The sequence below is a fragment of the Cibotium barometz genome, chromosome 21, assembly GCF_041138505.1.
Source record: "Cibotium barometz isolate CiBa-2024 chromosome 21, ASM4113850v1, whole genome shotgun sequence".
Lineage (NCBI taxonomy): Eukaryota > Viridiplantae > Streptophyta > Polypodiopsida > Cyatheales > Cibotiaceae > Cibotium > Cibotium barometz.
Window position 1 is genome coordinate 9,418,571 of NC_141066.1, and position 14,548 is coordinate 9,433,118.

General features: G+C 43.1%; 1 protein-coding gene and 1 long non-coding RNA gene across 2 annotated transcripts in view; one reads left to right on the forward strand and one right to left on the reverse strand.

The window, feature by feature from the left end:
- The window catches only part of LOC147626812 (ERBB-3 BINDING PROTEIN 1-like), a 37,563-nt gene extending 23,963 nt beyond the window's left edge, over positions 1-13,600 (forward strand). The window contains exons 6-10 of the mRNA XM_086815357.1: positions 11,845-12,060; positions 12,571-12,707; positions 12,817-12,908; positions 12,995-13,174; positions 13,334-13,600. Of these exons, the coding sequence (XP_086671483.1) occupies positions 11,845-12,060; positions 12,571-12,707; positions 12,817-12,908; positions 12,995-13,174; positions 13,334-13,407 (699 nt within the window). The 3' untranslated portion in view covers positions 13,408-13,600. The remainder of the gene's footprint in view (positions 1-11,844; positions 12,061-12,570; positions 12,708-12,816; positions 12,909-12,994; positions 13,175-13,333) is intronic.
- Positions 13,601-13,633: 33 nt separating this feature from the next.
- LOC147626813 (uncharacterized) lies at positions 13,634-13,829 on the reverse strand. Its single transcript, XR_015268419.1, has 2 exons — positions 13,727-13,829; positions 13,634-13,672 (listed from the first exon to the last, which is right to left on the reverse strand). It is a non-coding gene; the product is annotated as an uncharacterized LOC147626813 (long non-coding RNA).
- Positions 13,830-14,548: the final 719 nt, after the last annotated feature.

Here is a 14,548-nt window from a genome sequence, read left to right on the forward strand (position 1 = left end):
CTTCGAAGAATACAAGTTCGGCACCAGCGAAGAAGAAACGACTTCTTAGGGCTTTAAAGCTCAAGAAGGAAGGACGTTGTTTTATCTGCGAAGAAAAAGGACACATGTGTAATGAGTGCCCAAAGCAAAAGGGTACCAAGTCAAACGCAGGACCCAAGCCAAAGGCAGCTAACCAGTTGTCTTTGACAGGTACGTCAATTACTGTACTTTCTCGTCCTAGTACTTGTTCTGATTGTCTGTTAAATTCGAAGGTATTTGGCATGCATGATCTTCTCCGAGTTTATGGAGAAGTGAATGGCCATAAAATTCACATTCTTTTAGACCCTTGCAGTTCGCATAACTTTGTTAACTACAAACTTGTGCAGAAATTGAGTCTTGATACGACACTCAGCGACCATACCTATGAGGTACGTCTACCTGTGGGCAGACAAGTTTGGGATCGCAAGGTGGAGCTGCTTCCAATCCAGATTCAGGACTACAAAGATACTCTGGAATGCTATGTTATGCATCTGGAAAATGTAGACTTGTTATTAGGGATTGAGTGGTTTAAGACTCTTGATGTCCAGATAGATTGGTCTAGTCATATTTTTTCTTTTCAGCATAGGGACACCAAGTATAGTATTTTAGGTGATTGTATCCATCCCTCTCAGGGACCTCTTGTAAATACAATTGATTTTGGAAATATAATGGATTCTTCTTTGTACACCGCTTTCCATTGTGTCTTGATTCCACTTTCTTCTTTTCTCATCCCTTCCATGGATGTGAATGAATTAAGTGTGTTTGAAAGCAAAGAATTACAGAAGATACTTGATTCGTTTCAAGATGTATTTCCTAAGGAATTGCCATCGGGTTTACCACCTGAACGGGCAGTAGATCATCGTATTGACTTGATCCCTGGTGCTCATCCTGTGAGTATTCCACCTTATAGGATGAGCCAAGCTGAGGAAGAAGAGTTGGCTAAACAACTCGAAGATTATTTGAGGATGGGCCAGATCCGTCCAAGTAAATCACCTTGGGGTGCACCTGTGTTGCTTAGGAGAAAGAAGGACAATACTTGGAGAATGTGTATAGATTACAAAAGATTGAACAAGCTGACTATTAAGAACCGTTATCCTCTCCCTAGATCTGATGACCTGATTGATCGGTTAGCAGGAGCGAAATATTTCACGAAGATAGATTTGCGTACTGGCTACCACCAGATACGTATTCATGAAAGGCATGTCGAAAGAACCGCCTTTCGGACTAGGTATGGCCATTACGAGTTTCTCGTATTACCTTTTGGGTTAACCAATGCTCTAGCCACTTTCCAATAAATGATGAACGATCTTTTTCGTGAATATTTGGGGAAATTTGTGGTGGTGTTCCTGGATGATATTTTGATATATAGCCGTACTCTTGAGGATCATGTCAGACACCTCACGATTGTCTTATCTATTTTGAGACAGAATCGACTATATGCTAAGTTAAGTAAATGTGAGTTCTTTATGACCGACATCATTTACTTGGGACACAAGATCACTAGAGATGGATTGAGCATTGACTATGACCGAGTTCAGAAGGTTTTAGACTGGCCTATACCACGAACAGTGAAACAACTTCGTTCTTTTCTCGGTTTTGTTGTCTTTCTTCGGAAATCTGTACGGGAGTACTCTCAGCTCACACTACCGATGACCGACTTATTGAAAGGTCGTGGACGTAAGTCCAATCAGCCTATCACTTGGAATAACGATTTGGATATGGCCTTCAGACTTTTGAAAGATAAAGTCAAGGAAGCACCTATCTTAGCATTGCCTGATCCTAGTCGGCCTTATGTTCTTGAAACTGATGCCAGTGACTATGCTATCGGGGCTGCTTTATTTCAAGATGGTAGACCGGTTGCTTTTGAAAGTAAAAAGCTAGACGACACTCAATCTCGTTGGCCAACCCTTGAGAAGGAGCTTTATGCTGTGATTCATGCTCTCAAGGTTTGGAGACATTATTTATATGGCTCCAAGTTTGTGGTATTGACTGATCAGCAGTCAATCAAGTATGTGTGTGATGCGGATGATTTGAGAGGCAGGAAAGCTCGTTGGGCAGAGTTAATGCTTGATTTTGATTTTGAGATCCGTTATCGGAAAGGGTCCATGAATAATATTGTAGATGCGCTTAGTCGGATTAGAGAGGTGAATACTTTGTCGTTCACCGAGATTTCTACTGACTTATTTCAGTCATTGAGAGGGCTTTGCAGGACTGATAGTTATTTTGGTCCATTTTGGCAGAAGATCCAGGACGGGAGCTCATTGATTGACCAAGACTCGGTGACTGTGCAGTCTACCATTCAGGCTGCAGGAGGTCAGTGGATGATTCGGAATGGTTTACTATTCCGTAATGACAAAATTTATATACCACAGATCTCGGACATTAGGTCCAAGATTCTGAAGGAGTGTCACGACACCCCTTCTGCTGGACACCGTGGGGTACACTATCTTTAGTGAAACACACTTTTTATTGGCCGAAGATGTAGAAGATTATGTTCTCAAGTGTCAGATTTGTCAGGCAAATAAAGCTGAACGCTTTAGACAGGCTGGGTTGTTGCATCCTTTGCAAATCCCAGGTAATAAATAGGAAAGTATTTCCATGGATTTTATTACCGGATTGCCAAGAACACATCAAGGCCATGATTCTATTTGGGTTGTGGTAGATCGCTTGACAAAAATGGCTAGATTTTTACCGACCCGGAAGACTATTACAGCTACGCAATTAGCTCGGCAGTTTATCGAGCAATTGTTTAGACTGTACGGGTTACCGCAAGTTATAGTCAGTGATAGGGACTCTAAGTTTACAAGTGAATTTTGGAAACTTGTTTTTGAGAAGTTGGAAACAACTTTGAATTTGAGTTCCTCTGATCATCCTCAATCTGATGGCCAGACTGAAAGAGTGAATCAGATTTTGGAGGATATGCTTCGGGCATATGTATCCAAAAGACAAAGTTCATGGGAGGATTATCTTCCTATGTTAGAATTTGCATACAACAGTACTAAGCATACGAGTACAGGGTTTAGTCCTTTTATGCTTATGTACGGTTTTCAACCTAGATCACCTGTTACAGTAGGATTCTCAGGACTTCAGCATGATGCAGCACGTAATTTTTTGCAAGATATGCAAGAAATGTTACAAGTTGCGAAGGAATCTATTAGAAGTGCTCAAGACCGAGACAGGTTTTATTCTAATAGACATCGTTCACCCAGAGAGTTCTTTGAAGGAACAATGGTGTATTTGCGAGTTCCGAAAGATTCTGAGACTTTACGAACAGGTAGATCTCCGAAATTATCCCCTAGATACTGTGGACCATTTCGTGTTTCACGACGGATTGGTTCAGTTGCATATGAATTGGATTTGCCTTCTCATGTGAAAGTTCATCCTGTATTTCATGTCGGTAGACTTAAGGAAGTACTGGGTGGAGCAGATCAGTTAGTTACTCCTCAAGAAATCATAGATGTTGAGGACATGACATTTGTTCCGCACGAACCTGAAAAGATTCTTGGATTTCGTGAACGAAGATTGCGTCATACGCTTATCATGGAATACAAGATCAAGTGGAAGGATCGTGTTGAGGAGGACGCTACATGGGAGACATTGACTTCTCTTCAGAGAGATTACCCTGGCTTTTTAGTGAGCTCAGGAGTGAGCTCTTAGAGAAAGGGGAGTATGTCATGTGCACAGTGGGTATCTACCGTGTGCTATACGCATGTAAGACTAGTTTCGAGGCTTGGGGAAGCTTGGAACTAGGCAGGTTGATTGACGAGCTGAGTTAGGGATATACTAACGGGCGGGCACCCAAGTTTGGACGGGCGGGCGGCCAAGTGTGGACGCCCGATGACCGGCCAAGAGCCTATAAAAGGGTGGCCAAGGTTAGTTATTGTATTATAGAGAGTCTCGCGAGTTTGTGAGAGCTCTATGGTCTTGGAGCCTGGATCTAGTGCAGACGTGCACCTGCTTTATGCAGCCGAGGCCGGCAGCAGTCTCGAGGCCCACGAGGGCAGCTTCGTGGCGGTATGGGACGTCGCGAGGAGGAGATTGGTCGGTACGTCATCCTAGTTAGCTCAGCTCGTGGCTGGGTGGGGACAGCCAAGACTGTGGGCTCGCCCACGGCTATCATGGTTGGGAGGTGAGTCAGGCCTGCACCCCCTTGCTTGTTTGTTTGTTCGTTTGTTTGCAGGATTCGAGTTTCGAACCACCGATCACGAGGAGATCCGTGGGGATTTGACAGAGGATGAGCCAAGCTGAGGAAGATGAGTTGGCTAAACAACTCGAAGATTATCTGAGGATGAGCCAGATTCGTCCAAGTAAATCACCTTGGGGTGCACCTGTGTTGCTTAGGAGAAAGAAGGACAACACCTGGAGAATGTGTATAGATTACAAGAGATTGAACAAGTTGACAATTAAGAACTGTTATCCTCTTACTAGATCAGATGACCTGATTGACCGATTAGCAAGAGCGAAATATTTCACGAAGATAGATTTACGTACTGGCTATCACCAGATACGTATTCATGAAAGGCATGTCGAGCGAACCGCCTTTCGGACTAGGTATGGCCATGACGAGTTTCTTGTATTACCTTTTGGGTTAACCAATGCTCTAGTCACTTTCTAGCAAATGATGAACGATCTTTTTCGTGAACATTTGGGAAAATTTGTGGTTGTGTTCCTGGATGATATTTTGATATATAGTTGTACTTTTGAGGATCATGTTAGACACCTCACGATTGTCTTATCTATTTTAAGACAGAATCGAGTATATGCTAAGTTAAGTAAATGTGAGTTTTTTATGATACACATCATTTACTTGGGACACAAGTTCACTAGAGATGGATTGAGCATTGACTAAAACCGAGTTCAGAAGGTTCTGGATTGGCCTATACCACGAATAGTGAAACAACTTCGTTCTTTTCTCGGTTTTGTTGTTTTTCTTCGGAAATCTGTGCGGGAGTACTCTCAACTCACACTACCGATGACCGACTTGTTGAAAGGTCATGGACATCAGCCTATCACTTGGAATAACGATTTGGATATGACCTTCAGACTTTTGAAAGATAAAGTCAAGGAAACGCCTATCTTAGCATTACCCGATCCTAGTCGGCCTTATGTTCTTGAAACTGATGCCAGTGACTATGCCATCGGGGCTGCACTATTCCAAGATGGTAGACCTGTTGCTTTTGAAAGTAAAAAGCTAGACGACACTCAATCTCGTTGGCCAACCCTTGAGAAGGAGCTTTATGCTGTGATTCATGCTCTCAAGGTTTGGAGACACTATTTATATGGCTCCAAGTTTGTGGTCTTGACTGATCATCAGTCAATTAAGTATGTGTGTGATGCGGATGATTTGAGAGGAAGGAAAGCTCGTTGGGCTGAGTTAATGCAATGCAAGATTTTGATTTTGAGATTCGTTATCGAAAAGGGTTCATGAATAGTGTTGCAGATGTGCTTAGTCGAATTAGAGAGGTGAATACTTTGTCGCTCACCGAGATTTCTACTGACTTATTTCAGTCATTGAGAGGGCTTTGCAGGACTGATAGTTATTTTGGTCCATTTTGGGAGAAGAGCTAGGACGGGAGCTCATTGATTGACCAAGACTGGATGACTAAACAGCCTACCGTTCAGGCAGCAAGAGGCCAGTGGATGATTCGGAATGGTTTACTATTTCGTAATGACAAAATTTGTGTACCACAGATCCCGGACATTAGGTCCAAGATTCTTAAGGAGTGTCACGACACCCCTTCTGCTGGACACCCTGGGGTACACAAGACATTATCGTTAGTGAAACACACTTTTTATTGGCCAAAGATAAAAGGTGATGGGAGAGAATTAGGGTTAGAGTTCATTCATGGGAGACATACACAGAGAAGCAAGGGAGAGAGAGAGAGAGAGAGAGAGAGTTGTGGGGATAAGTCAACTCATAAGGCATGAGTGTGTGACTCCCCTATCACACATGTATATTGCACTAGTACACATAGTGCACTTAGTACATTAAAAGTACTAAGTGTACTATGTACTATAACTTATGGGCAAAATCGCACATTTGGGCAAAATTGCAGCAAATTGCAGTGCAAATCAAGGGGTTTTTGTGCCGATTTGGTCGATTTGCATGCAGGCAATCGCATTTGATGCTGTGGATAATGTGTTGATGCCTTACAAGCACTCAATGTGCCTGTAAATCAAGGGGCTTTCATGTATTTGATGTATATGTGGCCAAGGGGAAGCATCGTGAACACTCTGGATGCCTTCATGTGCGTCAATGTACCATGTATGATCAGAAATTGATCTTAAATCAAGGGGCTTTTCAAGTTCGTATGCTTGTTGAGCTTGGCAAAGCAGCAAACAAGACATTTATGCCTTGAATCCTCAAAAATCAGCTTGCAGTCAAGGGGCTTTTGCCCAATTTCTATTCGGGACTGTTGTATGCAGTGTACAGGACTGTAAAAGTCTGATTTTCACTCATTTGGACAGCCAGGAGAGCATTTATTGCTATTGTACCTGCTGGTACAGATTTGGCACAGCTTTGTGCATGTTTTGGCATGGCTGTACACTGTTTTGAGTGACCAAAAGGTTCAATTTCAGCTGCTGTACTTGCCGGGACAGGTTTGGTACATCATTGGTGAGCACTTGGTATTGCTGTACAGTACCTTGGAAGGGCAAAAGAGCACATTTGAGGTGCTGTCCAAAATTTGCAGCAACCAGATTTTGGTGTTTTCATCACATAAAGTGGGAGAAAAGTTGCATTTGTGCTTCCGCAGTGGGAGATAAACTTTGGGAGAAAAACTGTGAGCACTTTGTGTGCTTTTGGTGCAGTGTTTGCACATTTGCAGGGAGTCAGGCATTGACAGGTTGCATTTTGCTATGGCAACCACAGGTGAGAGCTCTTCATTGCTTCATATCAAGAAGCTTGAAGGCTCGCATAATTATGATATTTGGCAAACCCAGTGCTACAATGTGTTGCTCCAGAAAAAGCAGCACAAGCCTATCAAAGAAAGGGGTGTGATGCCCGCTTCTCTTACTGCTGAAGAGTGGGAAGATATGGATGAGCTGGCAAGATCTACTATCATGTTGTCTGTGTCAGACTCATTACTTTTTAGCATTCGTGAATAGAAAGATCATACGCAGCAATGATGTCATTTTTGATGAAACATGCATGTATAAGGAGCCTGCAAGGCAACAGGAGCCTGGCAGAGTCATCTTTGATGATGATGGACATCATGGACAACAACAAAGGGCTGTAAATCAGCCATTACAGCAGGAAAACCAGCCCTTACATGGTGCTGAAAATGGTCCAAATGGACAGCCAGAGATGGCAGAAGATATCCCTATGGATATACCACAGTTAGAGGAGATACCGGGCATGATTTTTCAGCCTTATGGCATGGAACAGGAACCACCAATGGGTGATATGCAGGCTGGACAGCAACCTGCAAATGATGGTCATTGGGTACGGAGGTCCACTAGACCCTCCAGAGCCCCTGACAGGTTTGTTCCAGGGGTTGACTACTTGATGCTCACTGACTGTGGGGAGCCCTCATGTTATAAAGAGGCTTTACAGAGGGCAGACAAAGCTCTATGGGAGCGTGCCATGAAGTCAGAGATGGATTCTCTGCACAAAAATGGAACTTGGAAGTTGGTGCCTTTGCCTGCAGGCAAGAAGGTTTTGCCATGCAAGTGGGTTTACAGGCTCAAAGTTGCACCAGATGCAAAGCCAGGTTAGTGGCTAAGGGCTTCAAGCAGGAATATGGTGTGGACTTTGATGAGATCTTCTCTCCAGTGGTCAAAATGACCACACTTAGAGCTGTGTTGGCTTTGGTTGCACATGATGATCTGGACTTGATTCAGATGGATGTGAAGACTGCTTTTCTTCACGGTGATCTCCATGAGGAGATATATATGCAGCAGCCAGAAGGTTATGCAGTAAGTGGAAAGGAGAAGCTTGTATGCAAGCTGAAAAAGAGTCTTTATGGGCTCAAACAGGCACCAAGAGAATGGTATCATAAATTTGATACATTCATGAAATCACAGAAATTCAGGAGAAGTGACATAGATCACTGCTTGTACACCAAGAAAGCTTTGGATGGCAGTCTATTGATCCTCATCTTGTATGTTGATGATATGTTGATTGCCGGGAAATCTCGTAAGGAGATGGATGCCTTGAAGCAGAGGCTGCATCAAACCTTTGATATGAAGGATTTGGGTGATGCTAATCACATCTTGGGTATGCGGATACTTCGGGACAGAAATCAGCATGTGTTGTATTTGTCTCAGAAGGAATACATTGGCAAAGTCTTGCAGAGGTTCAATATGGACGGGGGGAAGAAGACTAGAACTCCTTTGCCTCCATATGTGAAACTCAGTGCTATGGACAGCCCACAGTCAGATAGTGACAGGGCTGATATGGCCAAGATTCCGTATGCTTCAGCTTGTGGCAGTCTCATGTATGCCATGGTTGCTACTAGGTCGGACATTGCATTTGCAGTGGGAGTGGTTTCTAGATACATGGCCAACCCTGGCAAGAAGCATTGGGAAGCAGTGAAAGGTGTCATGAGATACCTGAAGGGCACACAGGATTTGTGCATTTGCTTTGGCAAACAGGATGCATTAGTGCATGGTTACACGGATTCGGATTATGCCGGTCATCCAGATAACCGGAAGTCTACTACCGGTTATGTGTTTACATTCACAGGAGGTGCTGTGTCATGGATATCCAGGATGCAGAAGTGCACAGCCTTATCTACTACAGAGGCCGAGTATATTGCAGCCACAGAGGCTTGCAAGGAGGCATTATGGCTATCTCGGTTAGTGGTTGATTTGGGTTATACAGGGGATATTCCATTGTTGCATTGTGACAGTCAGAGTGCCATCCAGTTGGCAAAGAACCCTGTCTTTCATGCAAAGACGAAGCATGTGGATGTGAAGTATCACTTCATCAGAGAGGTGATAGAGAACAAGCAAATTCAGCTTGTTAAGATTCACACGGATGACAACCCTGCTGATCTGTTGACAAAGAGTTTGCCTCCGGAGCGGTTTGCTCATTGCAGACACTTGATGGGCATTGGATGAGGCCATTTTCAGCCTTGATATGGCCTTGTATATTATCATGTACATGCTGTTTTTTCTTTTCCTTTACTTAAGGGCACTTTGCCTTTAAGTGGGAGGTTGTTGGGGTAAAGGCATAATGCCCACCCTTATAGTGTGTACAAGCCCATAAGTTATAGTACATAGTACAAAAGGGTATGTAGAAGATTATGTTCTCAAGTGTCAAGTTTGTCAAGCAAATAAAGCTGAACGCTTTAGAGAGGCTGGGTTGTTGCATCCTTTGCAAATCCCAGGTAATAAATGGAAAAGTATTTCCATGTTACCGGATTGCCAAGAACACATCAAGGCCACGATTTTATTTGGGTTGTGGTAGATCGCTTGACAAAAATGGCTAGATTTTTACCGACCCAGAAGACCATTACAGCTACGCAATTAGCACGACAGTTTATCGAGCAATTGTTTAGACTGTACGGGTTACCGCAAGTTATAGTCAGTGATAGGGACTCTAAGTTTACGAGTGATTTTTGGAAACTTGTTTTTGAGAAGTTGAAAACAACTTTGAATTTGAGTTCCTCAAATCATCCTTAATCTGATGGCCAGTCAAAAAGAGTGAATCAAATTTTGGAGGATATGCTTCGAGCATATGTATCCAAAAGACAGAGTTCATGGGAGGATTATCTTCCTATGTTAGAATTTGCATATAACAGTACTAAGCATACGAGTACAGGTTTTAGTCCTTTCATGCTTATGTATGGTTTCCAACCTAGATCACCTGTTACAGTGGGATTCTCAGGACTTTAGCATGATGCAGCACGTAATTTTTTGCAAGATATGCAAGAAATGTTACAAGTTGCAAAGGAATCTATTAGAAGTGCTCAAGACCGAGACAGATTTTATTCTAATAGACATCGTTCACCTAGAGAGTTCTCTGAAGGAACGATGGTGTATTTGCGAGTTCCGAAAGATTTCGAGACTTTACGGACAGGTCGATCTCCAAAATTATCCCCTAGATACTGTGGACCATTTCGTATTACACGACGGATTGGTTCAGTTGCATATGAATTGGATTTGCCTTCTCATGTGAAAGTTCATCCTGTATTTCATGTCAGTAGACTTAAGGAAGTACTGGGTGGAACAGACCAGTTAGTTACTCCTCAAGAAATCATAGATGTTGAGGACATGACATTTGTTCCACACGAACTTGAAAAGATTCTTGGATTTCGTGAAAGAAGATTGCGTAATACGCTTATCACGGAATACAAGATTAAGTGGAAGGATCATGTTGAGGAGGACGCTATATGGGAGACATTAACTACTCTTCAGATTGATTACCCTGGCTTTTTAGTGAGCTCAGGAATGAGCTCTTAGAGGAAGGGGAGTATGTCATGTGCAAGTGTGTATCTACCGTGTGCTACACGCACACAAGACTAGCTTTGAGGTTTGGGGAAGCTTGGAGCTAGGCAAGCTGATTGGCGAGTTGAGTTAGGGATAGACTAACGGGCGGGCACCCAAGTGTGGACGCTCGATGACCGGCCAAGAGCCTATAAAAGGGTGGCCAAGGTTAGTCATTAGTTATATAGAGTCTCGCGTGATTTGTGAGAGCTCTATGGTATGGAGCGTGGATCTAGTGCAGACGTGCACCTGCTTTATGCAGCCGAGGCCGGCAGCAGTCTCAAGGCCCGCGAGGGTAGCTTCGTGGCGGTATGGGACGTTGCGAGGTAGAGATTGGTCGGTACGTCCATCTAGTTAGCTCAGTTTGGGCTTGGTGGGGACAGCCAGGTCGTGTGGGCTTACCCATGGCTGTCATGGTTGGGAGGTTAGTCAGGCTTGCACCCCCTTTTTGTTTGTTTGTTTTGTTTGCAGGTTTCGAGTCTTGTACCAGGAGCGTTCTACGAGGAGATCCTATGGGATTTTGACACAGGTGTGGTTCAAGCTGTGTGTGTGTGTGGTGGTGTACAGGCAAGCTCTCCTCAACCCCAACATATCCTTGGGTCTTTGAGGATGTAGCTCCCTTGGCAATGCATCGGCAAAATAATTGTTAAATTCAGCAAGAAAATTGAGCCTCTCTTGAGCAAGAGTATCCACATGCACATCATGGGACATTGAACCTGTACCTTAAAGTTCACACACTAAACAAGCTCATCTTTCCAGGAAAGATTAAAGCGTATTTACCATATTTTCACATGGACAAATTGAAGTAGCATTCAGGCAATGTAAACACACGTATCCACAGGTTTAGTTCCAAGCGTCCCCGGATCCTCTTGGCTACACCATTCAACACAATGCATACATTACAAGACATTTCCATTTACCAACATGATAAATAATGTAGTAAGTTGTATTGGACAACCTCCCACTCTCATAAGCTTGTACATTCATCATTGGACTGAGGCATGGGCATCTGGTCCCATGGGTGCCTGTCAGAGTCCATCCAAACTCATCAATGAGAATCTAGTAAATCAGTTATTGATTGATTCCCTAGGGATCAAGAACCAAGTGATGCCTTGGCCATGGCTCTAGTCACACATGTATATGGGTGGCTTTGGCAGTATGGGACACTGGATTTTAGGCGTACAGTATGGTCGTGGTGTTGGTCTAGTCTCATTACCTGGAGGTGAGCTGCAGGCACCATTTCTATGTTGGTTTGTAAATGTGATCAGTCTTGCAGGAGCTGGTTGGGAGTTAAGGGACTGCTTCAAGTATTCCTATCTCACCCCTCATTAAATATAACCATATGTGGCACTGAGTTTTAACCCAATTTTCTTATTGAAAGTGATATATGTGCAGAACAAGGATGTGACAGAAGCTCTCCATAAGGTTGCTGCCGCCTACGATTGCAAGGTTGCAGAGGGAGTCCTGAGTCATCAAATGAAGCAATTTGTGATCGATGCGAATAAAGTGATACTTAGTGTGAGCAATCCGGAAACAAGAGTTGATGATGCTGAATTTGAGGAGAATGAAGTCTATGCCATAGACATTGTCATGAGCAGTGGTGAGGGTAAGGTAAGAAATCTATGGCCTTATTTAGCTTTGCTAAGTTTTATATCTGTGTCTAGCTCATCAGCCACTGATACTGCGGGGAATCTAGTCATAACTGTTTAATAGCTGAGTAAACGCTAAGGGCAAACATTTATGTTGTCGGTATGTACAACTATATTTATATGCCTATATACCTGAACATGTACATATATATGTAACCTTTATATATATATATATATATATATATATATGTTGTCGGTATGTATAACTATATTTATATGCCTATATACCTGAACATGTACATATATATGTAACCTTTATATGTCTCTCTCTCTCTCTCTCTCTCTCTCTCTCGCACGCACGCATGTGTGTGCAATGTGCATGCAGATGCACGTGCATGTGCGCAAGTGCGTGCACCCACACCCACACCCACACCCACACCCACACCCACATGCACGGACTCGGATGCCTGCACACACGCCATTCTACTGATATACTTTTGTTGTTCTCTGGGGCCTCACGAATGGAGCACAGCCAAAACTGCTTGATGAAAAGCAAACAACAATCTATAAGCGAGCTGTTGATAAGAACTACCATCTCAAGATGAAATCATCCAGATTCATATTCAGTGAAATCAATCAAAAGTTTCCTATCATGCCATTTACAGCCAGGTGCCACCTAATGAAAAGTCTCTTCTTGAAGGACACATTTTTCAGTGTATGTCGCTGTATTTCTTTAAGTAAAGCCAGAAGATGTTTTGTCAATGCTTATTTATGGCAGAGCTTTAGAAGAGAAGCGTGCCCGACTGGGGCTGGTTGAGTGTGTAAATCATGAGCTTCTCGAGCCCTATCCTGTTCTTCATGAAAAGCCAGGTCTAGAAATTGCACTCTCTCAATACAAGGAGCTGATAATTTGTTCTACATTTTTGCTAAAATTGGTGGACCTGTGTTGTGTCCAGGTGATTACGTGGCTCACTTGAAGTTCACGGTGCTGCTAATGCCGAATGGTTCAGACAGAGTCACTGGCCATCCTTTACAGGAGATCAACCCTGGGAAGGTACTGGAGGACCCTGAAATCAAGGCGTGGTTGGCTCTGGGGACTAAGGCAAAGAAAAAAGGTGGAGGAAAAAAGAAGAAAGGTAATTACCAGTCTGCTTGCTAGCTGCCATTGATTTTGGGCTTTTACTGTTTTTAAGCCACTACAGCTTCCTAATGTGTAGCTGTTACTCCTTGCCATAGCCCTCTTTAAATCTTTCAATCTAGTCAGTCTTGAGGTATTTTGTACCTGATTCATGCAGGTAAAAAAGGTGATGGTCAAGAGGAGATGCCAGAAGCCGCAATGGAAGGTGCTGATGATGCAGAAGCTTCTTAAGCTCATGTCCTCACTTTTCATTAAGTTGGTGTAGCTTTCCTGCTATTAAGAGCTTTGAAAGAAATGTTGCTGTTGCAGCAATTTTTGCCTTGCCTTTTTCTCTGAATCTATATAGTGAGACTCCGAGAAAAATTTCCCTTTCAGTTTTTTATTATAAAAAATGTGTTTTTTTTACTAAAAGAACATGTTGAGCTAGCTATTGTCTATGCCGGATGGATAGGTTTGGTGTGGCATCTTGGTGTAGAGCAGCTGTATGAGCAGGAGCCTGGGATTATTAGATTGTGGCATCTTGGTGTAGAGCAGCTGTATGAGCAGGAGCCTGGGATTATTAGATTGTGGTTTGGATGGAGTGTTTCTATAGATGGGTACAAAAATTTGATCTCACACAATGAAAGGGCTATAACTACACTTTTACACCTCGTGTTATGGTTATGATTTTGGTTATTAAAACTTTGGGGTCTGTTCGATTGTTCTTGTAGTTGGCACTCTGTCCCTCCCCTGCATTCAGTGCCTTCAAAAGTTAATCGTAAATTATTTTAGCAGTGTTGCAGTGTCATCATGAAACTATTCTATGTCAGTATATGGTTTTTTTCTGCAGCTGCTTTCATATGTTATGCGTACTTAACACCTGATTTTGCTGGTGCTTTTGAGTGCGAGTGGTCTTCATGGCTTAGGGTACGCATGTGGAAATTCCTCCTCCTGGTGAAAAGAAAATCATAAAGTTTTCAGTAGAATCCACTTTTCATGCCTCCAAGGTGAGGGCCACTCCGATATCCATTTTGACAAAGGGCTTGAGTGCCGTGCCCGACCTATTTCTTTTTATGTCAAGGGCTATTAGAATGGCACACCTGGAACGGTGGGAGTAGTGTGTCCATCTTGCTCTACCCATTTCACCATAAGTGCAGTGTAGCTGCAAATGTTTGTCAACCTGGTAGGTTGCATCAATGTATTAAATTGCAAACACTAGACTGTGACAGTAAAGGTAGAGGGAATATAGGAGTGGCATAAGTGCAGTGTAGCTGGAAATGTTTGTCAACCTGGTAGGTTGCATCACTGTATTAAATTGCAAACACTAGACAGATTCCCTGGGAAAGGAATCTGGAATGCTTGAAAGGATCGAGGATCTAAAAGTGAACGAAAA